Source organism: Cyanistes caeruleus, chromosome 38 (assembly GCF_971803275.1).
Source record: "Cyanistes caeruleus chromosome 38, bCyaCae1.hap1.1, whole genome shotgun sequence".
In the NCBI taxonomy this organism is placed as follows: Eukaryota; Metazoa; Chordata; class Aves; order Passeriformes; family Paridae; genus Cyanistes; species Cyanistes caeruleus.
This window is the reverse complement of record NC_141739.1, coordinates 109,958-133,070: the sequence shown is the minus strand read 5'-3', so window position 1 is coordinate 133,070 and position 23,113 is coordinate 109,958. Positions and strand designations below refer to the sequence as shown.

The 23,113-nt window shown below is 55.8% G+C and overlaps 3 protein-coding genes across 5 annotated transcripts; 1 reads left to right on the top strand and 2 right to left on the bottom strand.

The window, feature by feature from the left end:
* Window positions 1–875: 875 nt before the first annotated feature.
* On the bottom strand, window positions 876–3,964 carry TBCB (tubulin folding cofactor B). Its single transcript, XM_086871928.1, has 6 exons — window positions 3,598–3,964; window positions 3,164–3,307; window positions 2,733–2,829; window positions 1,966–2,157; window positions 1,791–1,863; window positions 876–1,410 (listed from the first exon to the last, which is right to left on the bottom strand). Exons 1-6 carry the CDS (start codon window positions 3,709–3,711, stop codon window positions 1,293–1,295), a joined length of 738 nt encoding a protein of 245 aa, XP_086728054.1. The 5' UTR covers window positions 3,712–3,964; the 3' UTR covers window positions 876–1,292.
* Window positions 3,965–4,285: 321 nt separating this feature from the next.
* POLR2I (RNA polymerase II subunit I) lies at window positions 4,286–7,283 on the top strand. Its single transcript, XM_086871932.1, has 6 exons — window positions 4,286–4,385; window positions 4,700–4,754; window positions 4,900–4,973; window positions 5,600–5,674; window positions 6,045–6,096; window positions 6,668–7,283. The coding sequence occupies exons 1-6, from the start codon at window positions 4,327–4,329 to the stop codon at window positions 6,728–6,730; spliced, it is 378 nt and encodes a 125-aa protein (XP_086728058.1). The 5' UTR covers window positions 4,286–4,326; the 3' UTR covers window positions 6,731–7,283.
* SIPA1L3 (signal induced proliferation associated 1 like 3) lies at window positions 7,022–22,470 on the bottom strand. Of its 3 annotated transcripts, none has more exons than XM_086871924.1 (22): window positions 22,281–22,470; window positions 21,266–21,298; window positions 17,731–18,915; window positions 17,322–17,452; window positions 16,570–16,758; window positions 15,997–16,171; window positions 15,561–15,664; window positions 14,967–15,124; window positions 13,916–14,513; window positions 13,229–13,503; window positions 12,739–12,963; window positions 12,419–12,523; window positions 12,163–12,287; window positions 11,799–11,896; window positions 11,437–11,624; window positions 11,230–11,352; window positions 10,847–10,994; window positions 10,109–10,265; window positions 9,615–9,710; window positions 9,182–9,284; window positions 8,709–8,793; window positions 7,022–8,426 (listed from the first exon to the last, which is right to left on the bottom strand). In XM_086871924.1, exons 3-22 carry the CDS (start codon window positions 18,788–18,790, stop codon window positions 8,277–8,279), a joined length of 4,293 nt encoding a protein of 1,430 aa, XP_086728050.1. In that variant the 5' UTR covers window positions 18,791–18,915; window positions 21,266–21,298; window positions 22,281–22,470; the 3' UTR covers window positions 7,022–8,276. The 3 variants fall into 3 exon arrangements, with proteins under 3 accessions (XP_086728050.1, XP_086728049.1, XP_086728051.1); XM_086871923.1 differs by lacking the exon at window positions 22,281–22,470 and adding an exon at window positions 22,179–22,272; XM_086871925.1 differs by lacking the exon at window positions 22,281–22,470 and adding an exon at window positions 22,179–22,256 and having other exon boundaries at window positions 11,437–11,627.
* Between the last annotated feature and the right edge of the window lie 643 nt (window positions 22,471–23,113).

Below are 23,113 nucleotides of genomic sequence, written 5' to 3'. Positions count from 1 at the left end.
CCGTAAATTATTGTTTAAATAATAAATAAAAACTTGAAAAAAAGGAGAAAAAAAAAATAATCCCCAAAAAATCCCGGAATTCCCACCCGACCTCCTGGAAAATCCAGCGGAATTCCCACGCGAAAATCCGGGATTTTGGGGCCTCCAAAAGGGGAAATTTCTGGGCCTGGAAATCCTGGAGAAAATTCCCAAAATTCCTGGTGAGAGAATTTTGCCTTTTCCCGCTTCTTTCGAGGACGTTTTGGTGGGAATTCTCCTTTTCCCGGGGTTTTTTTCCGGGATTTGGTGCATGAGGAAAAGCCCCAGGAATTCCCGGGAAAGGAAAAAAAAAAAAATTAAAAAAAAAAAATCGAGGAAGGAACAGAAAAAAAAAAAAAAAAAAAAGGAAAAAAAAAGAAAAAAAAGGAAAAAAAAAAGTTTTAAAAAAAAAAAGAAATAAAACGGAGGCGGCTGCGGAGATTTTTCCTTGGAAAAGGGGAAAATTCCCGGGAAATCGGGAGGGGGATGGGATTGGAAACTGGGAATTGGGAACGGGGAACTGGGATTGGAATGGGGAAACTGGGAATTAATGGGAATTGGGAATTAATGGGAACTGGGAATTAATGGGAACTGGGATTGAACTGGGAATTGGGAACTGGGATTGGACTGGGATTGATCTGGGAACTGGGACCCAACTGGGAACTCCCCCCCCATTCCCAAATCCAGGCCACGCCCCTTTGACCCCTCATTAAAATGCACCGACCACGCCCCTTCCCTCCATGTACTCCCATTGGCTGAGGCACCTGTCAATCACCATAGCCCCACCCTCCCCTGCTGTGATTGGTCACCGCTCCGGAAGTGCCGCCATTTTTCCCCAAAAATGACCAAAACTCGAATTTTTCACCTTAAAACGCCTTTTGGGGGTGGGGGAGGGGCCGAGAGGGGCGTGTCCTATCCACACCTTGGCCATGCCCCTTTAGCCACCCCCAGGAGCGCTCTGATTGGCTGAACGCTCAAACCACGCCCACCCACCCAAAGCCACGCCCACCATGGGGCAGTCCCGGGGTGGGGGAGGGGGCGAATTTTGGGAATCCCGGGAGGAATTTGGGGAATTTTGGGATCCCCCAAGTCCCAACCCCCCCCGGGAGGGGGCGGAGCCTCCAGAGGAGGCGGGAAAGCCCCGCCCACGGCGCCGTTCTGTCCCCTCCCCCAAAACCAAACCCGCTTTTCCCGGAAATCGACGGAATAACCCCAAAAAAAAGCGGGAAGACGCCGGAATTTTGGGGGCTTTTGGGGGTTTTTGGGGGGTCCCGTCAGAGTTCTTCGTCCAGGCCGTCGTCCTCCTCGGGGAAGTCGCCGGGGACGACGTTCTGGGGCTTGACGAAGGCGCCGTATTTCGGGGGGCACTCGAAGTAACGGCGGCCGCCCACGCTGGGGGGGAGGGATTCGGGGAGGAAAACGGGGATTTGGGGAGAGAAAACGGGGATTTGGGGAGAAAAACGGGAAATTGGGGATTTTGGGGTGGAATTTCCTCCCTGAATTAGCCCAAAAAACATCTCACAATTCCCTCAAAGGCAGTTCAGGACCCCCCAAAACCCCCCCAAAGTCCCCCTCAGGACCCCCCAGACCCCTCCAAGACCCCCTGAACCCCCCCAGGACCCCCTGAATACCCCTAGACCCCTCCAGGACCCCCCAAGTCCCCCCCAAATCCCCCCCAGACCCCCCAAAATCCCCCCCAGACCCCCCCCAAACCCTCCCAAAATCCCCCCAGGAGCCCTCAGGACCCCCCAAACCCCCCCAGGACCCCTCACCTCCCGTCGTGCTTGCCCAGCGGTTCGTCGTAGCGCACCCCAACCCAAAACCCCGGCTTGAAATCCGTCTCGCCTTCGGAGAGGGAGGAAAATCAGCAAAAGCGGGAAAAGGAGCGGGAATTTTCCCCGGGAAGGTTCCGGAAGGGGCAGGGAGGGCGGGGGAGGGGACACGCACCCACGAAGGCGATGGTGGCCCTGCGGCGGGGCTGGCCCGGGACACGAACCTCGCAGCGAGCGCCGAGCGGCAACGCCGCCGCCGCCGCCGCCTCCTGAGCCCGGCGCTGCTCCCGCTCCTGCTCCCGCTCCCGCTCCCGATCCTGGTCCCAGCGGCCCCAGGAGCGCTGCCGCAGGAACGAGCGCATGGACTCTGCGGGGACAGGGACATCCTCATCCTCATCCTCATCCTCATCCTCATCCCCATCCCCATCCCCATCCTCATCCTCATCCTCATCCTCATCCCCATCCCCATCCTCATCCTCATCCTCATCCTCATCTTCATCCTCATCCCCATCCTCATCCTCATCCCCATCCCCATCCCCATCCTCATCCCCATCCCCATCCCAATCCTCATCCTCATCCCCATCCTCATCCTCATCCCCATCCCCATCCTCATCCTCATCCCCATCCCCATCCTCATCCTCATCTTCATCCTCATCCTCATCCTCATCGCAATCCTCATCCTGATCCTCATCCCCATCCTCATCCTCATCTTCATCCTTATCCCCATCCTCATCCCAATCCTCATCCTCATCCTCATCCCGATCCTGATCCCTGATCTCAATCCCGATCCCGATCCCGGTGCCAGTGGCCCCGCTCTGTGTCCCCAATGTCCCCAACATCTCCCAGCCCCCAGTGTCCCCCTGTCCCTGCTGTCCCCTGTCCCCAGTGTCCCCCCGTGTCCCCCTGTCCTGTCCCCCTGTCCCCTCCTGTCCCCTGTCCCACCTGTCCTCTTGTCGTAGTCACTCTCGGCCATCTCGTATTTGGCCACCTGGCTCAGGTCCTCAAACTGCCCCGCACGGGCCCCGCTGCGGTCGGTCACCTGTGGGGACAGGGGGACATCAGGACATGGGGGACACCAGGGGGACATCAGGGGGACATGGGGAGATGGCACCGAGACACACATAGGGGACAAGAGGTGACACAGGAGGTGACACAGGTGACACTGAGGTGACAGGAGGTGACAGGAGGTGACACAGGTGACACACAGGTGACACAGGTGACACTGAGGTGACAGGAGGTGACACTGACATGGACCCTGCAGCCGTCGCTGATGGGGAAGGGGAAGGGGGATGGCACAGGAGGTGACACAGGAGGTGACACACAGGTGACACTGAGGTGACACAGGTGACACACAGGTGACACAGGTGACTCACGTGGATCCTGCAGCCGTCGCTGATGGGGAAGGAGCCCAGCAGGGCCTCGTCGCAGTCCAGCGGCCCCAGGGGCTCGTCCTGGGCCCCGAACAGCTCCAGCTGCATGCACGAGGCTGGGGAGCCCACCACCAGCTCCAGTTTGCACTGGGAATGGAACTGGGGTTACTGGGAGCACTGGGAATGGATCCCGGGGTTACTGGGAGCACTGGGAACGGACACTGGGGTTACTGGGAGCACTGGGATTGCCGCAGGAATCCCTCCAGTAACTCCCAGTTCGCATTGGGAGGGGTCACTGGGAGTCCCAGCGCTCCCAGGTTGGGTTTGAGGCTCTGTTATCCCGGTTATCCCGGTCCGGTTATCCCGGTTCCCGTTATCCCGGTTATCCCGGATCCCGTTATCCCGGTCGGGTTATCCCGGTTCTCCCGGCCCGGTACCTTGAGCTCGGCGATGGTGAGCGCGGGCGAGAAGCGTTTGCAGGCACGGAAAGCGTTCAAGGAGCTGCTCACCGCCAGCCACACCGGGCCCGGCCCGGCCCCGCCGCCGTTCATGGCCCCGCCACCGAGCCGGTACCGAGCCGGCCCCGCCCAACCCGGACCGAACCGGGCGCCCGGACACGCCCGGCCCCTCCCGGAGCCCCTCCGGGAGCTCCTCCGGCTCCCCCGAAGCGGGAGCCCCTCCGGGAGCCGCCGGCTCCCCCGAACCGGGAGCCCCGAACGGTTCCGGGACCGCCCGAACCGGAGCCGATTCTGGAACCTTCACGGGCCGCCACAGCCGGGACCGGTGAGGGAGCGGCCAATCAGAGCTGGCGGATGATGTCACGTGATGCAAAGCAACCAATAGCTATGGAGAGAAGGAGGGACGAAGTGAAAGTCACCCAATAGACGCAGAAGCAGGCGGGATAAATGAGGGTTGACCAATAGAAGGAGAGAAAGGGAGGGGAGAAAAGAGGCTCAGCCAATAAGAAGAAAGAAAGGAGGTGCTAAAATGAGACTGGACCAATAGAAATAAGAGAAAGGAGGGGCAAAGAGACTCTTCCAATAAGAATATGCAATTGGCGCGGCTGGAGGAGTCTTGAACAATGAGAAGAGGGAAAGCGGATGATTGACGGGTGGTTTGACCAATGGGATGAGGGAGGCGGGGGAAAGGGGCGTGTGGGCGCAGCCATGGACGGGGAGGGCGCGTACGAGCCCGGCTTCGTGGGGATCCGCTTCTGCCAGGAATGGTGAGGGAAAACTCCGGGAAAAGCCGGGAAAAGCCGGGAAAAGCCAGGAATTCGGGGGGGAAACCAGCGGGAATGCGCCGGGAATGCTGCGGGGAGAAGTGGCGGGGGGGGGCAGGCGGGTACAGCGGGGAATGGCGGGAACCGTGAAGGGAACAGCGGGAATCGTGAGGGGGAAAATTGGGAATTGTGAGGGGAAAACCCGGGAATTGTGAGGGGGGAAAACTGGGAATTTTGTAAGGGAAAACTGGGGATTTTGTGAGGGAAAACGGGGGATTTCCCCCCTCGGAGCCTCCCAGTAATCCCAGTTTGCCCAGTAACAACATGCTGTACCCCAAGGAGGACAAGGAGAACCGGATCCTGCTCTATGCCGTGAGTGCCCAAACTGGGACCAGTTCTGGACTGGGCCCGGGCCCTCCCAGTCTGTCCCAGTTTGTCCCAGTCCCTCCCAGTTCCCTCCCCCAGTTCTCCCCAGTTTGTCCCAGTCCCTCCCAGTCCATCCCAGTTTGGGTTCCAGTGCAGGAACTGCGATTACCAGCAGGAGGCCGACAACAGCTGCATCTACGTCAACAAGATCACGCACGAAGTGGAGTGAGAGCCACAAACATTCCCTAAATATTCCTTAAACATTCCCTAAATATCCCTGAATATCCCTAAACATTCCCTAAATATTCCCAAATATTCCCAAATATTCCCAGATTTGGGGTGTATCTTTGGGCGTATTTTAGGTGCATTTGGGGTGCATTTTTTGGTGTATTTTGGGTGTATTTTAGGTGTGTTTTGGGGTATGTTTGGGGTGTATTTTAGGTGTCTTTGGGGTATATTTTTTGGGTGTATTTGGGGTGTATTTTGGGTTGTTTTTGGGGTGTATTTTGGGTATATTTTTGGGTGTATTTTTGGTTGTATTTGGGGTGTATTTTGGGATGTATTTTGGGTGTATTTTGGGGTGTATTTCGGGTGTATTTCGGGGTGGTTTTGGGTGTATTTTTTGGTGTATTTTTGGTTGTATTTTGGGTGTATTTGGGGTGTATTTTTGGGTGTATTTTTGGTTGTATTTGGGTGTATTTTGGGGTGTATTTGGGGTGTATTTCTGGTTGTATTTGGGTGTATTTTGGGGTGTATTTGGGGTGTATTTCTGGTTGTATTTGGGTGTATTTTGGGTGGTTTTGGGTGTTTCTGGGGCGGGTCTGTGCAGCAGGGCCGTGCCTGTCTCCCAGCGAGCTGACCCAAATCATCGCTGACGTGTCCCAGGACCCCACCCTGCCCCGAACCGAGGATCACCCCTGCCAGAAGTGAGCAGGGGGGACATGGGGGGGACATGGGGACACCTGGGCGGACATGGAGACACCTGGGGACACACCTGGGGACACCTGGGGGGACATGGAGACACCTGGGGACACACCTGGGGACACCTGGGGGGACATGGAGACACCAGGGGACACCTGGGGGGACATGGAGACACCTGGGGACACCTGGGGGGAGCTGGGGGGACATGGAGACACCTGGGGACACACCTGGGGACACCTGGGGGGACATGGAGACACCAGGGGACACCTGGGGGGACATGGGGACACCTGGGGGGCCCTTTGGACACACCTGGGGACACCTGGGGGAGCTGGGGACACACCTGGGGACACCCCTGGACGCCGTTGCCGTGTGCAGGTGCGGGCACAAGGAGGCCGTGTTCTTCCAGTCCCACAGCGCCCGCGCCGAGGTCAGAGCCCACCCCAAACCCTCCCGAAAACACCCAAAAAACACCCCAAAAACACCCTAAAAACACCCTAAAAACATCCCAAAAACACCCCAAAAATACCCCAAACCCTCCCGAAAACACCCAAAATCCTCCCCAAAAAAAACCCCAAAAAATCCAAAACCCCCGAAGTCCCCGAGGGTTTTGGGGGAATTTTTGGGATTTGGGGTTTTTTGGGCGGTTTTGTTGGGAATTTCGGGATTTTTTAGGGGGGGTCCCAGGGGATTTTGGGGGGGGGGCCCTGGGGATTTGGGGTTTTTTGGGGGGGGGGGGAGGTTTGAGGGATTTTGGGGAGGGGTCTTGGAGTTTTTGGGGATTTTTTTGGGGGGGGTTCCCAGGGGGTTTTTGGGGAGGGGTCTTTGGGAATTTTGGGGTTTTTTTGGGAGGATTTGGGGGATTTTGGGGGGGGATTTTTGAGAGTTTTTTTTGGGATTTTTCGGGAGGTTCCAGGAGGGTTTTTTTGGGGGGATTTTGGGGCATTTTGGGGTTTTTTGGGAAGGGAAATTCTGCAGGAATTTGTTCCCAAATCCCACAGGACGCGATGAGGCTTTACTACGTGTGCACGGCCCCGCACTGCGGCCACCGCTGGACAGAGTGACCCCAAAACTGAGCCCAGAATCGCCCCCAAATCACCCCCAAATCACCCCAAAACTGAGCCCAGGAGTCACCCCAAGAATCACCCTGAAATCACCCCAAAATTACCCCAAAAAATGACCCAAACACCCCTAAAACGACCCCAAAAATCACCTCAAAAATGACCCCCAAAGTGACCCCAAATCCCCCAAATTGACCCCAAAATCCCCCCCAAACCCCTCTGGGATCCCCAAAAATTCCAGGGAAACTCAAATTCTCGATTTTCCCCCCAAAACCCAAACTTAGGAGAACGAAATTTTCCGGGAATTTTTATTCCAATCCACCAAAAACCGGGAATGGGAAGGGGGAGGGGGAGGGGATTAAATAAGACAAAAAAGGAGGGAACGGAAAAGGGGGAAAAAAACAAAAAAATCCCAAAATTTTTTGGGTGGGAATTTTTTTTTTTTTCCTCATCCCGAAAACGCCAAAAATTAAAAAAAAAATCCTGGAAAAAAAAAAATTCCGGGATTTGGGATGGAGGCGGTGCCATTTATACAAATATAGTGTTTTAAAAACAAGGGAATTTCAGGAATTTTGGGGGGAATTTGGGGATTTTTGGGAATTTTGGGAATGGGGGGAGGGGGTTTTAAACCCTGAGCCGCTCCAGGAAATAATTTAGGGAATTTTTTGGGAATTTTTGGGGGGGGGATGAAAGTGCCTGGAAGCTCCTTAATTATTATTGGTTGTTCCTCATGAATTATTCATTATTATTAATGAGCTTGGAGCTCCGCCCCCCCGGGAGGGGGAGGGGCTCTTATTGCCTTGGGAGGGGCCCGGAAGCCTCCGGAATCCCAGGGAAAGTTCTGGAATTCCCTGGAAAGTCCAGGAATTCCCTGGAAAGTTCTGGAATCCCACCAAAGTTCCGGATCCCCTCTGGAAGCACCTGGAAAAGTTTTGGGATGGCTCCGGAAAGTTCTGGAATTCCCCGGGAGGTTCTGGATCCCCTTCGGAAGCACCGGCGGAACATTCCGGAAAAAATCCGGGAAAAATCCGGGAATTCCTGGGAAGGCTCCGGATCCCTCTGGAATGTTCTGGAATCCCTCTGGAATGTTCTGGATCTGCTGGGAGCCTCTGGAGTCTCTTTGGAATGTTCTGGATCCCTCCGGAAGCTTCTGGAATTCCCCGGAACGCCCCCGGATCCCTCGGGAAGGTTCCAGATCCCCCTGGATTTCCTTGGTCCCCTTTGGGAAAGTTCTGGAACGTTCCGGGTCCCGTCGGGCAGGTCCCGGATCCTTCCGGAATCTTCTCTGGGAATTCTGGGCTGGGATCCCGCGGAGCCTCCCCGGCCCCAAACGGATCCAAACGAACGGATCCAAACCCGATCCCGGATCCCAAACGGATCCTGGTGGATCCCAGACCGATCCCAGACCCCTCCAGATCCTCCCAGGGCTCTGCTGAGGCGCCGGAGCCGCCGATCCCGATGGGATCCATCACAATTCCAGGGGGATTTCCCCGTCCCGATGGATCCCGACGGATCCCAGCAGATCCCGGTGGATCCCGGCGGATCCCGCTCACGGCTCCGGGTGCTCCGGGGCTCCCGAGAAGATCCTGGCGAAGCGCCGGAGCTGCCGCGCGGCCGAGCTCGACTCCTGCTGCAGCCGCCGGTTGTTCTGCCGCAGGTTGGCGACCTCGGCCTGCAGGAAAACCTTGTCCTGCTTCTCCTGGGGGGAAAATCCGGGAATTCCGTGAATGTCCGAACGCGGGGGGGGGGGGAACAGGGATTTGGGGGAAAAATGGGGATTTTTTAGGAAAAAACAGGGATTTTTTTAAGGAAAAATGGGGTTTTTTTGGGGTTTTTGGCATTTTTCAGTGAAAATTGGGAAATTTGGTGGGAAAAATGGAGATTTTTAAGGAATGACGGGAATTTGGAGGAGAAAATGGGGATTTTGGAGGGGGAAATGGGGATTTTGGGGGGAATATGTTGGATTTTGGCTGCCCCTCACCTTCTCCAGGTCGCTGTGGAGCTGCTTCAGCATCGCCTCCAACTGGGAAACTTTTCCCGGGAGATCCAGGGGGGCGGGGGAGGGGCTGGGGGGGAAATTTGGGATTGGGAGGGGCGGGAATGGGAAAAGAAGGGGAAAAAAGCCCCAAAACGGCCCAAAATGAGGGGAAAAAAATGGCTCAAAACCCCCCCAAAATTCCCATTTTTTTTGTTCCACAAATTCCTTCCCCAAAGCCCCCAAATCCCTTCAAATTCCCCGTTTTCCTCCCCAAAATCCCCCCAAATCTCCCAAATTCCCTCCCAAACCAACCCTAAAACCCCCAAATTCCCAATTTCCCCCCCAAATTCCCATTTTTTTCCGCCCCCCAAATTCCCATTTTTCCCCCCCAAATCCCCTCCCAGATTTTATTTCCCCTCCCCCATTCCTTCCCTCCCCCATCCTGGATTTTTGGGGTTCCCGGATTCCGGGGGTACCTGAGGGGGGGGAGGGGCGCCCCCCGGGGTGGGGGAGGGGCGGGGGGCGGCTCCGGGCTCAGGGCGGGGTCGGTGAGCGAGAACAGGGACACGGCGCGCTGCACTGGAACGGCAAAAACACCCAAAATCAGCCCAAAACCACCTGAAATAGCCCCAAAATCACCCCAAAAATATCCCCAAAAATATCCCCAAATGACCAAAAATTCTCCCAAATCCCCCCCAAATTCCCACTTTTTGGGATCCCGAATTCCCGCTTTTTCCTGTTTTTCAGGATCCCAAATTCCCATTTTTGTCCATTTTTCCGATGTCCAATTCCTGTTTTTTCCCATTTTCCAGATCCCCAAATTCCCATCTTTGGGATCCCAAATTCCCATTTTATTTCCCGTTTTTTCCCATCCCAAATTCCCGTTTTTTCCACGTTTTCCCCTCTCACCTTCGTAGGCCTTGGCCGCGCTCACCAGCGTCGCCCACTCCAGCCCGGCCGTGTCCGGCAGCGGGATCAGCCCCGGCTCCAGGCGCCCCACGGCCCCTGGAAACGCCCAAAATTCCCGAAATTCCCAAAATCCCAACAAATCCCAGAAAAATCCCACCAGCAACCCCCCCAAAAACACCAAAATCCTGGGGAAAACCCCCCCAAAATCCCCCTTTTTCCACCCAAAAGCCGCTTCCCCAACCCAAACCTGCCCCAAAATGCAGGAAATTCCTCAATTCCCAAAAAAAAAAAAATAAATCCCCCCCAAATTTCCCCAATAATTCCCAAAAGAACTCTCCCAAAAAAATCCCTAAAAATTCCCAAAAAATAAAAAAAAAATCCTCAAAAAAATTCCAGAAAAATAAAAAAAAATTCCCTAAAAATCCCCCAAAAAATTCCTCAAAAAATTCCCCAAAATTCCCAAAACCCCCCCCGCCATTCCCGTTTTTCCGTACCCGTTTTCCCGGTCCCGTGGTGGCCGCTGCGGCCGGGCAGGGTCCGGGTGCCGCTCCCGGCGCTTCCCGGGAAATCCTTGGGAATCTCCCGGCGCGGGGTGGGGGAGGGGCCGCGCCCCCCGCAGAGGCTCTCGTCCGACAGCGTCCTGGGCAGTGCCTGCAATTCCCGGAATTCCCAAAATTCCCAACATTCCCGGCATCCCGGGAATTCCCAAACCCGCCCCGGCCGTTCCCGTCCCGGGAAAACCGGGAATTCCCGAGGTTTTCCCGGCAAAAATGGAGAATTCCCAATTTTTTCCATCAAAATTGTGAAAATTCCGGGTTTTTTCCCAATAAAAACAGGGAATTCCTGAGTTTTTCCATTAAAAACGGGGAAATTCCCAATTTTTTCCATTGAAATTGAGAAAATTCCAGGTTTTATCCAACAAAAATGATGAAATTCCCAATTTTTTCACATGAAATCGGAATTTTTCCCACTTTTGGGGCTAAAACTGGGAAATTCCTGCATGGGAGAGGCTGGGAATTGGGGGAATTTCGGGAATTCTGGGGGAATTTCAGGAAGAAGATCGGAAATTCCAACTTTTTCCTAAAAAATGGTGAAAATTCCCATTTTGGGGGCGAAAAACTTGGGAATTTCCGGTTTTTGGGGAGGATTTAAAGGGCCGGGAGGGGTTGGGGATGTGGGGAATGTCGGGAATTGTGGGAATTTCGGGAATTTTGGGAATTGTGGGCTCTCACCGGGGCGGGCTCGGGCTCGGGGCAGGAATTGTCCATCAGGATCAGGCGCTTGAGGTCGTCCTCGATGGAGGATTTGGGGAGGCGCCGGGGGGAGCGGAGATCGCGCAGGGACGCCCGGAGCCGCGGCTGCCCGAACACGTTCACCTGGCTGGGGGGGAATTCCCGGAATTCCATGGAAATTCCAGGGGAAATCCCATCAAAAATCCCATTAAAATCCACCAAAATCCATCCAAATCCCCATTTCCCCTCCCAAATCCAAAATTTTCCCCCAAAAATCCCAGTTTTTCCCAGAATTTCTCCTTTCCAAGATCCAAAATCCCAAATTTTCTCCTCCCAAATTTTCCCCTCCCAAATCCCGATTTTTCCTGGAATTCCGCCGGGACCTTTTGTGCTCTGGGGGCTCGTCTGGGCGCCTCCAGCCGGGGGCGGCGCCTTTGGCTCTTCCCGGCCTTTGGGAAAAGCCGGATTTGGGAGCCGGCGCCGAAATCTGGGAAGCGCCGAGAGGCCTGGAGGGGGAAAATCGGGAATTTTAGCTGAAAACTGGGAATTTTTAACCAAAGGAAAAGCGGGAATTCGGCCGCGGGTCCCACCTGGTGGCTTGGAAAGCCTCGGGAAGGGCGGAATTCCCGGATTTGCCGGGAGCCGAATCCTTGGAGCTTTTCTGGGAATTCCAGGGCCCTCGGGAGCCTTTCCGGGAATTCTGGGAATCGCCGGAGTCGGGCTCGGCCTCGCTGGAGGCAGAGCTGGACAGGGACGAGGGGCTGGGATGGGGCGGCTCCTGCTGCGGGAACAGCGGGAATTCCGGGAATGCCGGGAATTCCAGAGGGGCGGGAGCCCAAAAATCCCCAGAATTCCAGAGGGATTTGGGCAATTCTGAGGGGTTGGGGGGGATTTTTGGAGGATTTTTTGGGAATTCCGGGGTTTTTTGGGAATTCCGGGATCGGGCTCTCACCTTGGCCAGGCGGTTGGGGGAATCCTTCCCGCCGGGCTCGGGACGCGCCGGGCGCTTCCCGGGAATCCGCGCCGGAGCCGGGATGTGCCAGAGGGGCTCTGGAAGCACCGGAACGGGATCGGGAATGTGGGAATGGGAGCGGGAATGGGGCAGGGAATTCGGGAATTTGGAAATGGGCCGGGATCAGAATGGCGCCATTCCAACCCCTGCTCCCGAGCCCCGATCCCAAAATTCCTGCCCCATTCCCGAATTTCCCCTCCCCATTCCTGAATTTCCCCTCCCCATTCCCAAATTTCCCCTCCCCATTCCCAAATTTCCCCTCCCCATTCCCAAATTTCCCCTCCCCATTCCCGAATTTCCGTACCTGCCTTGAGCCTCTCAGTGCCGCCCTCGTGTCCGATCCCGGCGGCCTCGGCGTGGCCGGAATTCCCAGAATTCCCAGAATTCCCGGGATGCGGCTCCGCTGGGAACGCCGCCCCCCTCTGCGGCCTGCCGAGAAAAAGTCGGGAATTCCGGGGATCCCACACCCGGGAAAATCCCGGTTTCTCCCCATTTGCCCCCTTATTTCCCATTTTCCCAATTTTTCCCCATTTCCCCCCGATTTTTCCCATTTTTCCCACCTTTCCGGGGGCCCTTTGGCACTTCCTGGCGCGGAGAAGCTTCCGGAAGGTTGGCGGAAGGCGGAGGAGCCGCTGGAATGAGGCGACTCCGGGAAACTCAGGGGCCTGGAAAAATTGGGGAAAATTGGGGAAAATTGAGGAAATTAAAAAATTGAGGGGAAAAATTCAGGGGAATCCTGAGAATTTTGGGGGCAATTCTGGGAATTTTGAAGGGAATTCCAGGAATTTTGGGAGGAAACCGAGGGGAACCAAATCCCAGGAATTTCGGGGGGGTTTTGGGGGGACCGGAATCCCAGGATTTGGGGATTCCCGGGATTCACCTTTTGCCGTGGCCGGGCTGAGGCTCGCGGTGCGCGGCTCCGGGCGGGGCCGGCGCCCGTTTGGCGCTGCCGCGGTGCCAGCCCGGCCCGCTCCGGAACGGGGCCCGGAAAGCTCCCGGGAACGGCTCCGGGAAAGGATCCGGGAACGGCTCCGGGAACGGCTCCGGGAACGGCTCCGGATCCGCCTTGGGCTCCACCGGCCCCGGCAGCGCCTCCGACCAAGCCCTGAGGGAACAGCGGCGGCCTCGGAACAACCGGAACGGGAACAACGGGAACAACGGGAACAACGGGAACCACGGGAACAACGGGAACAACGGGAACAATGGGAACGGGGACAGGAATGGGGACGGGAACAGGTGGCACCAGTGGCACTGGAATGGCACCAACGACACCCAGGACACCAAGATGGCACCCAGGACACCCAGACGTCCCCAAGGCCACCCCCAAAACGCCGCCATCACCACCCAACCCCCCCCGAAGCCCCGCCCACCTCCGGGGCGTGCCGTCCTCGTGCGGCGGCGCGATGACCACGGTGACGGTGACCGAGGTGCGCAGGAGGTCGATCATCTGCTCGTGGCTCAGCGCCACGGCCGCCACCTTGCACACCTCCAGCAGGCGGCTGCCGCGGCGCAGCCCGGCCTGCCAGGCGAAGCCGTACTCCTCCACCTCGGCCACGGAGCCGTCGGGGTGCACGTGGAAGCCCAGCTGGCCCAGCCCGTTGCGCCGCAGCGTCATGTCCACCGTGGCGCAGCCCGGCGTGGTGGCCTGCGACGGGATCCCGCCGGATCCGCGGTGGGAGAGAGATCCCGTCGGATCCGGGGTCAGGGATCCCATGGGATTTGGGGTTTGGGGATCCCATGGGATTCGGGGTTTGGGGATGTGAGGGAAGGTCGGGGTTGGGATGGTTCGAGGTTTGGGGTTCTGCAATCTTTGGGACTGGCCGATCTCAGGAATTCCCCGAATCTCAGGAATGTCACAATCCCAAATCTCCCCCTCTAGACTCCCCAAATCCCACAAAATCCCCCCAAATCCCAGAAATCCCCCCCAAACCCCCCCACAGGATCGGAAACCCCCCAGTCCCAAACAGAATCCCAAAAAGACGGGAACTTTTCCTCATTTTCCCCCTTCCTCGATTTTCCCCCCCAAAAATCCCGGATTTTTCCCGATTCCCCCTCACCTTGAGCCTCTGCACGATTTCCTTCACCTCCTCCGCCCCCGATCCCTCGGCGCCCTCGGCGCCCGCCCGGACGCTCACCAGGTCGCCGCGGCCGTGGTAGATCCTGAGCGCCGCCCCCTCGGCGCTCCAGCCGATCACGTCCCCGGTGAAACAATTAAAAACCACTTCCTTGGCCGCCAGATCCGCCAGGACCACCAGCTCCTTGGAGATCCCCAGCACGCACGGGATCTCCGCCCCGCCCCGCCCGAAATCCGAGGCGGAGACGCGCCAGGAGACGGCGCCGGCGCTGTCCAGCTCCGCCGACGGCCGCGCCTTGCACTTCTCCTTCTTCTTGGAGGCCAAGGAGATGAGGTTGAACTTGCCGGCCGTGTCCAGCGGGGAGCCGCCGGCGTAGTTCTCGGCCAGGTCGCGCAGGTACTCGTGGCGCGTGCGCGTGGCCATGGTGCGGAACTTGTGCGATTTGTGCGCGGCGTTCTCGGCGTTGATGGCCTTGGCCAGCAGGAAGGCGCGGAACAGCTCGGAGCGGCGGAAGGTGACGCCGGCCGGGGGCAGCGGGGGCCCGAAGGGAGGGACGTCCTTGGAGCGGGTGACGGCCACGCTGGGGGGGAAAACGGGCATGTCAGGGGGTTTTGGGGGGATTTGAGAGGGTTTTGGGGGGAATTTTTACAGATTTTTTTAAGGTTTTTGCAGGATTTTTTACATGATTTTTGAGGAAGTTTTTGCGGGATTTTTAAGGAATTTTCCGCGGGATTTTTAAGGAACTTTTGAGGAATTTTTTGCCAGATTTTAATGATACTTTTTCCAGGTTTTTTTGCAGGTTTTTTTATGGGATTTTTGAGGAAATTTTTGTGGGACTTTTAACGAATTTTTTGCAGGATTTCTGAGTGATCTTTGAGGAAATTTCTGTGGGATTTTTATGGAATTTTTTCCAGATTTTTGCCGATTTTTTGGAGATTTTTGCAGGATTTTTTCTGGGATTTTTTTCTGGAGGGATCCAGAGGGATTCCAGAGGGATCCAGGGGGATTCCAGGGGGATTCCAGGGGGATCCACCTGTAGGAGACGCTGTCGGAGCAGGGCTGGTGGGCGCGGACGATGATGAAGACGTGCTGGAAGTGCGAGCGGATGTTCTGGGGCGTGAAGGGCAGCGCGCCCGGCTCCTGGAAGATGATGGTGACGATGTCGTTGCCGATGTGGCGCTTCCGGAGCAGCTGGGAACGGAAAGGTTGGGAGAAGGGAAAAAAAGGGAATTGGGAACGTGTGGGATGAAGATTTGGGGGGGTCCGAGCAAGGTCTGGGATCGCTCGGTTCTTGGGAGGCTGCGATCCTTGGGATCGACCAACTTTTGGGATCCTTCAACCCTTGGGATCAACCAATCCTTGGGATCCGTCAATCCTTGGGATCCGTCAATCCTTGGGATCCATCAATTCATGGAATCCTTGGATTTCCAGATTCCTGGAACTCTTGGGATTCCCTGATCTCAGGGATCCTCCAACCCTTGGATCCCTCAACCAACCCTGGGATCATCCGAGCCTTGGGATCCTCCAACCCTTGGAATTCCCAGATTTCTGGCCCCCCCCAAGCCCCGGGACGCGCCGATCTCCGGGAAGCGGATTCCCAGGAATTCCCGGGATTTCCCGGCGGTACCTGCTGGCGGTTGTTGGGGGTGTAGGGCAGCATGGTGGACACGTGGAACATGATCTCGTAGTCCTGGTACGTGGTGTAGAGCGAGTGCGTGCCCGTCGAGTCGGCTGCGGAAACGCGGGAAAAGCAAATCCGGTGAAATCCCAAAACACGGATCCGGTGAAATCCCAAATCTCACTCTTGGGGTCCAACTGGGACCACCCAACCCCTGGGATTGCCCCAAACTCTTGGGATCCTTCACCCCCTGGGATCCCTGAACTCTTGGGATCCTTTCCTGAAATCCTTCAACCCTTGGGATCCCCCAACTTCTGGAATCTTCCACCCAATCTTTGGGATCCTTCAACCCTTGGGATCCCCCAATTTTTGGGATCCCCCAACCTTTGGGATCTCTGGAATCTCCCACCCAGCCCCCGGGATCCCGGGAAAAGCCGGCACTCACTCTTGGTGTCGAGCTGCGCCGCGTACTTGGGGAAGGATTTGAGGGAAACCTTCTCTCCCAGGAGCGTCAGGAACTCGTCGAGCGCGGGCCCGGCGGATTCGTTGTTGTACATCTCCTCCTCCGAGCTCTGCCCCGCCCGGCAGTACAGAATTCCCACCTTGTGCCGCCGGCACAGCTGCGGGAAAACGGCAATTCCGCGTTCCGGGGGGTTCCGCGGGAGATTCGGGATCGGGGGGGTTGGGGGGGGGTTGGGGGTTTTGGGATGTTTGGGATTGGGTGGTGGTGGGAATTACGGGAAGTGCAGGAAATCCCAATAAATTCCACTCCCAAAAAATGGCAAATCCAAGGAATCACAGAAAATCCCAGAAATTCCCCCAAAAATCCCAGAAAATCCAAAAAAAAACCCCTCCAAAAAATTCCCCAAAAATCCCCAGAAAATAAAAAAAAAAATCCAAAAAAATTCCCAAAAAATAAAAAAAAAAAATTCCCAAAAATTCCCAGAAAATCCAAAAAAATTCCCAGAAAATCCAGAAAAAAATCCCCAGAATCCCCCGAAATCCCGGGAATTCTCACCCCCTGCTCGTCCAGCTTGAGCAGCTGCTCGGGGACCTTGGGCGTGGCCAGCGCCATCCGCAGGCAGTGGATGTTGAGCTCGGGAACGACGAATTCCAGCACATCCCGGAGCGGGATCCCCCGGATGGAGCCGGCCTTGGACGCGCTGGGGGTGGCGTCCTCCAGGATGGAGCCTCGGAGCGTGGGCAGCTGGAAAAACGGGAAAAATCCGGGATCAAAAGCGGGGAAAAGAATCCGGGATGGACGCCTCGAAAACGGGGAGGAAAGGAGGGAAAATTCCGGGGGTTTTATCCTGGAATTGGGGGGGGTTTATGCTGGGAATGGTGGGAATTTGATCCCAAAATTGGGGGAATTTTATCCTGAAATTGTGGGAATTTTATCACAAAATTGGGGGAATTTTATCCCAAAATTGAGGGAATTTTTCCCCCAAGAATCCTCAATTCCTCCGGAATTTCAGGGAATTTTCGTGGGGATAAATCCACCAATTCCAGGGCATTTTTGGGAATTTTCCCGGAATCAAATCCACCATTTCCCAGGTTCTTCCTGAGGAATTTCCACAGGGACAAACGTCCAAATTCCAAGGCTTTGGATTTGGGGGGGGGTCCCTGGGATTTTGGGGGATTCTGGGATTTGGGAATTCCAAGGGCTCGATTCAATCTTTGAGGAGGGAATTTCCCCGATTTCCCCCAATTTTCCACACAAATCCCGTTTTTTTCCCCGGGATTCCGGCGGCGTTCCCGGCCGGTTGGGACCTGGCTGGTGCGGAAGATGAGGCGGTGCTGGAATTGGGGGCCGTGGTCCGAAGGCTCCTCCAGCTTTTCCCGGCGGATGCTGACGGCCACCGGGCCCAGCTTCTCGTCCACGCCAAAGTAGTTGGAATGTTCTGGGGGGAAAAGCGGGAAAAATGGGAATTGGAGGGGGGAAAATGGGGGGGAAAATAGGGAAAAAATTCAGGGAAAAATGGGGAAAAATTCAGGGAAAAATGGGGGGAAAAAATGCAGGAAAAATGAAGGGAAATGGAAGAAAATGTGAGGAATCCAGGGGAAAAAAATGGGAAGAATTGGGAAAAGAGGGAATTTGGGGAGGCTCGAGAAGAGGAAACCACGGAATTTCGGGATGGGGCAAATCCCGCCCCTCCCTTCCCTCTGGAGATTCCCGAACCTTTCCCATGGAAATAATCCCGGTAGTAGCGCGCTCCCAGATCCACGTGCTCCACGCTGTAATTCCGGAGCCTTTCCGGGTTCCTCTGCTGCTCCTTGGGGAACTCCAGGACGGAGATGCCGGCGTTGGTCGGCTTCCCGACGTGGCCGCATTCGGTGAAAACGCCGGGAGCGGCCGGGGAGGCGGATTTGGAGAAGCTGACGTCGCGCTCTCCGGCGCCGCCGCCGATCTCGTTGCGGAAGTGGGGGCAGCTCAGCAGCAGCTCGTTGCTGGTGTTGTCCCCCAGGTCCTGCTCCAAGTTTTCCTTGGAATTCAGGTCCTCGGTGCTGGAAAAGGCGGGGTCGGAGCCGGCAGAGGCGGCGGAGGCGCCGGTGGTCGTGTTCCGCCGCTGGGTCCCGGCGATTCCCGGAGAAACGGCCTCGAAGAAAATGCTCTGGACGTCGAAATGAGCGAAACTCTTCCGGCAAATCCAAGACTTTCCCGGCTCGGGAAGGCGGGAATCGTCGGGATCTTTGGGGTCGGGGTCGTGCCGGGGAGTGCGGAGCTTTTTGAAGATGGAGTCGTCGTTTTTCAGGCAGCGCCGGCGCGGTTTCTCCTTGGACTGGGGCGGCTCTTCCCGGCTTTCCGCTTTGATCCCGGAAAATTCCGGTTTCTTAGTCCGGAACTCGTTGAGCATCTCGAAGAAGCTTTGCTCGGGAATTCCCTGGACGTCGATGGAAGAGGTGCTGCCGTATTCCCGGAAGAGCCCGGCGGCGCCGGCGGAATTCCCGCGCGTCTCCGGGGTTTCCTCGGGATCGCACTCGCTCAGCGTCACCTCGCTGCTGCTCCGCTGCCTCAGCGGCATTCCCGGGAATCCCTCCTGGAATTCCGCCTCCTTGGAATGCGGGGCGGGGCGCCGGGGCGGGCGGGGAAAGGCTTTGAGGGCGGATTGGCCGCCCGGGAAGCTCCGGGAAGGGCCGGGGGAATCCCTGGAATCTTTGGAGCGCGGCGGCCACTCGGCCACGCGGGCCCGGACGCCCATCTTGGGAACGCTGGGAATGTCGGAGCGCTGGGAATTCATGATCCCGGCGGGAACGGCGGCAGGGAGCTCATGGCGAAGCCGGGACGGAGGCGGGAAAAGCCGGGAATTCCGGGATGAGCGGCGGGAAGAGGCTGGAGCGGCGGCGGCGGCGCATGGCGGGAATTCTGGGGGTGGGGAAAGAGGAGGATTAACGGGATGGGAATTCCCAAAAAAAATCCGGGCATTCCCCCCCAGAAAATCTGGGAATTACTCAAAAAAATTCTGGGAATTACTCAAAAAAAAAATCTGGGAATTCCCCCCCCCCAAAATCCAGGAATTCCCCCCAAAAATCCCGGAATTCTTGGGGGGGAAAGCAGAGGATTAACGGGATGGGGATTCCCAGGAAAATCCCGGAATTCCGGGGTTTTGGGGATGAGGAGTTGGGGTCGGAGCTTTCGCGGATCCGGGGATTTCCGGAAGTTCTGGAATGCCTTGGGATTCCTGGATTTGTTTCCCTGGGAATTCTCCCGGAAGGAGAAAAGGGAGGATTTAATCATTAACTCCGAGATTTTTGATAAATCCAAGGAAATTTTAACTCTTTCCACCCCACCCGCGCCTCAGCTCGGGGTAATTAAAACTTAACGAGCTCTTAATGAGCTTTTAATGAGCTTTAATTCCTCCCCGACCGCGGGGGGGTTGTTTCCCCAAGGGGGGAAAAAATTCCAAGATTTTTTTTTGGGGGGATGAAAACATCCCCCCCCAAAAAAAATGGGAATAAAGGAGAAAAGAGCACAAATTAAGGGGTTAACTCATTAATGAGTTGTTGAATCGGTGATTAATTAATGAGGAATTAAAGGGGATCGTCCTAATTAATAGTGACGGAAAAAAAAGCTGGAAAAAAGCTGGAAAAACCGGGAAAAAACCGGGATAAAACCGGGCCCCGCCGCGGCTTTGGCTGATGGCGCCGCCTTAATTAACGTTAATTAAGCCCAAATCTTCGTCAGCCTTCCCAAATCCCGGAGAATTCCCACCTGCCTGCGGTCCAGGGATTCCGGGAATGCCGGGAAAAGGTTCCAGAGGGGGAGGAAGGAGCCAAAATCCCGGGATTTTCCCCCAGAGGAAAAGGGGGAGCTCGTTAATTCCGGAGCTCGTTAAGGAAAGCTCCGCCCCCCCCAACCTTTGGTTAATTGGGGTTCTTCATTAAGAATTCCCGAAGAATTCCCGGGATTGGAGGAGGAGGGGGAAGGTTTTGAGCGGGAATTCCTGGAATTCTGAAGGAATTTGGGGTTGAAATGAGGGGGAAATGGGGAAATTTGGGGTTTTTTTTTTGTTTTTCCCAGAGTTTTTCCGGGAAAATCGGCGGGAGGGGGAAAAAAAAGTTCGGAATGAGGGAAATGAGGGATGAGGTGGGAAAAGGGAAAAGAAAAATCCTCAAAAATCAAGGAAAAATTCCAAAAATGGGGAATAAATTCGTAGAAATGGGGAATAAATTCTGAAAGAATCAAAAATCCCTAAAACGTAATAAATTTATTCCCCAAAAAAAAAATCTCCTGGAATGAAGAGTCAATTCCTAAAATTAAAACAAAATTCCCCAAAATTCCCCAAGAATTCCCCAAAATCACAAATAATTCCCAAAAAGCCTCAAACAACTCCCAAAACCCCAAATTAATCCCAAAAACCCCCAAAATTCTCAAAGAATTCCCAAAAACCCCAAATGAATCCCAAGAAACCCCAAATTAACCTCAAACATCCCCAAATTCAACCTCAAAATTCCCAAATAATTCCCAAAACCCCCCAAAATCCGGGAAAAGCCCCAATCCCAACCCCCCCCAAAGGGGCCAGGGGGCCCCTCCCGTAACGAGGTCAGGCCGGGAGCTCGTTAACGAGGGATTAATTAATCAGGAACTCATTAACGAGGGGCCCCAGGGGCTGCCCGGGATTTTGGGGGGAAAAAATGGGAAAAGGGGAAATGGGAAAAGGGAAAAAAGGGAAAAAGGGGGACCCCAAAAAGCACCTGGAGCTCATTTGCATAATGAGGGAGGTGTTAATTAGGGGAGGGTTTGTTAATTGGGGCTGGGGGGAATTTTTGGGGGTGAGGTTGGGAATTTTGGGGGGATTTTTGGGGGGAGCTTTGCAATTTTGGGGGCTCTGGGATATTTTTTGAGGATTTCTGGGATATTTTGGGGCTTTTTTGGGAGGAGATTTCTGGGGTTTCTGAATTTTTGGGTGGATTCTGGAATTTTTTAGGGGATGAGAAAGGAATTTTGGAGGCGTTTTGGGATTTATTGGAAAAATTACGGATTTTATTTTTTTGAAGGATCAAAATTTTGGGGGAGATTTTTTAGTTTTTGGGTGTTTTCCCGAGGTTTTTCTGTGTACAAATTAAATTCGGGGAAGGAATTTTACATTTAATTAAAACTTCCTGTTTTTTTTGATGATGATTTTGCGGCTTTTGGAAGAATCTGAATTTTTGGGGGAGTTTCAAGGATTTGGGGATTTTTTTGGGGTGGATTTTGGGGGTGTTTTCAGCCCTACCTGAGCCTGAGGGCACCAAATCCCTGCTGAGCACTGGGGGAGAGAAAGGAAATTAATAGTAATTAATAATATTAATTAAAACAATTAATTGCAGAAATCATTACATCATTTCCATAGCATTTTTAGGAAATTATACTCAAAAAAGATGGAAAAAACAGGGACAAATTCCCCCTTTTTCCAGGGCTGAGGGGCTGAGAGAAGGAATTGAGGAGGGGGCAAAGGGACCCTGGCCCAAAACACAAATTTCTCCCGAGAATCCAACCCCAGAACCCCTCAGGGACCCAAATTCTTCATAAATAACATTTTTTTCCCGCAGAAAAAATCCCTAAATCCCCTTAGGAACCCCAAATCCCAAAAAATCACAATTTTCCCCTCAAAATCCAACCCCGGAGCCCCTCAGAGACTCCAACCCCCCCCCCCCCCCAAAAAAAATCTCATTTTTTTCTCTCCAAACACCCCGTGAACCCCTCGAAAATCCCGAATTCCTCCTAAATCCCGGTTTTCCCCTCCAAACATCCCGGGAACCCTCCCGGAACCTCCAATTCATCAAAATCACAATTTTCCCCTCAAGGCAGCCCCGCGAGCCCCTCGGGGGCTCCGAGTCCGTCATTCAAAGGCTCCTGAAACGCCCCCCCCTCAAAACACAACCCCAGAGCCCCTCAGGGACCCCAAATCCCCTCAGGAACCCCCCAAAATTCCCAATTTCCCGCTCAAAACAACCCCTCAGAGCCCCTCCTCTCCCTCAGGGGTTCCCCCCCCCACCCCTCAGAACTACAACTCCCGGCAGCGCCCGCCGGGCACCGGGAAAAAGCCCCGGGGGGGATTCTCGAGGGTTCCGGGGCCCTCACGACGCCGCCGCCCTCCCGTTTTCAAGGCCTAAAACCCCTCTCCAGGCCGTAAAACCGGGCCTTACCCGAGAACGGCGGAAGCGGCGGCAGCAGCGGATTCCCCCTCCCACCACCCCCGCGCCCGGAGGGGGTCTGAGGGGAAAGGGGGGGGCCCGGTTGTCACTCACCGGCGGCGCGAGCGCTGCGGCCAATGGGGGGGCGCGGCGGAAGCGGCGCGAGCGCAGCGGCCAATGAGGGGGGGCGGCGCGAGCGCACCGGCCAATGAGACCCCCCCCCCCCCCTCCGCCGTCTCCGCCGGTCCCGGCGGAAAGGCCCGAGCGCGGCCCGAGCGCGGCCGAAGCGGAGGGGCGGGGCTTGGGAAAAGGCGGGAAGGCCGCCGAGCCGCCAGGGGGCGCCGCAGGCTCTGTTGTGAGGGGGGAGCGCCGTGAGGGGGCGGGACCCGTTCTGAGGTACCGGGGGAAACAACCGGAAACCCCCGGAACTTGGGGGCGTCCCCGCTCTAAACTGGGGATCCCCCAAAAGCGGGCAGACTCCAGACTGGGGATTCCCCCAAAATGGGGGCGCCTCTGTAAACTGCGAGCCCCCAAAATGGGGACTCCCCTGCTTCAAACTGGGATCACCTCAAATTTGGGATCCCCCCTTCCCAAACTGGGAATTGCCCCCCCAAAACTGGGAGGCCCCACCCCGCCCTTCAGTCCCTTCATTTACATACGGCTGCGCCGGGACCAATCAGCGCCCGCGGCTGCGCCGCGTGTAGCCAATCAGAAGTGTTCATTCCAAGCACCGCCCATCGCGCCGGCGCGACCAATCATAGGAGAGGGCGGTGACCTTTATTTGCATACGGGGCTGAGGGGTGTGGCCGCGCTCATTTGCATACAGCGCGGGACTATTTGCACGGAGGGGCTTCATTTGCATAGAGCGGGGGTTCATTTGCATACAGGGCGCGCCCCTCGGTGGCCCCGGAGGCGGGGAACCCCCCAAAATCTCCTCAGGATCCCCA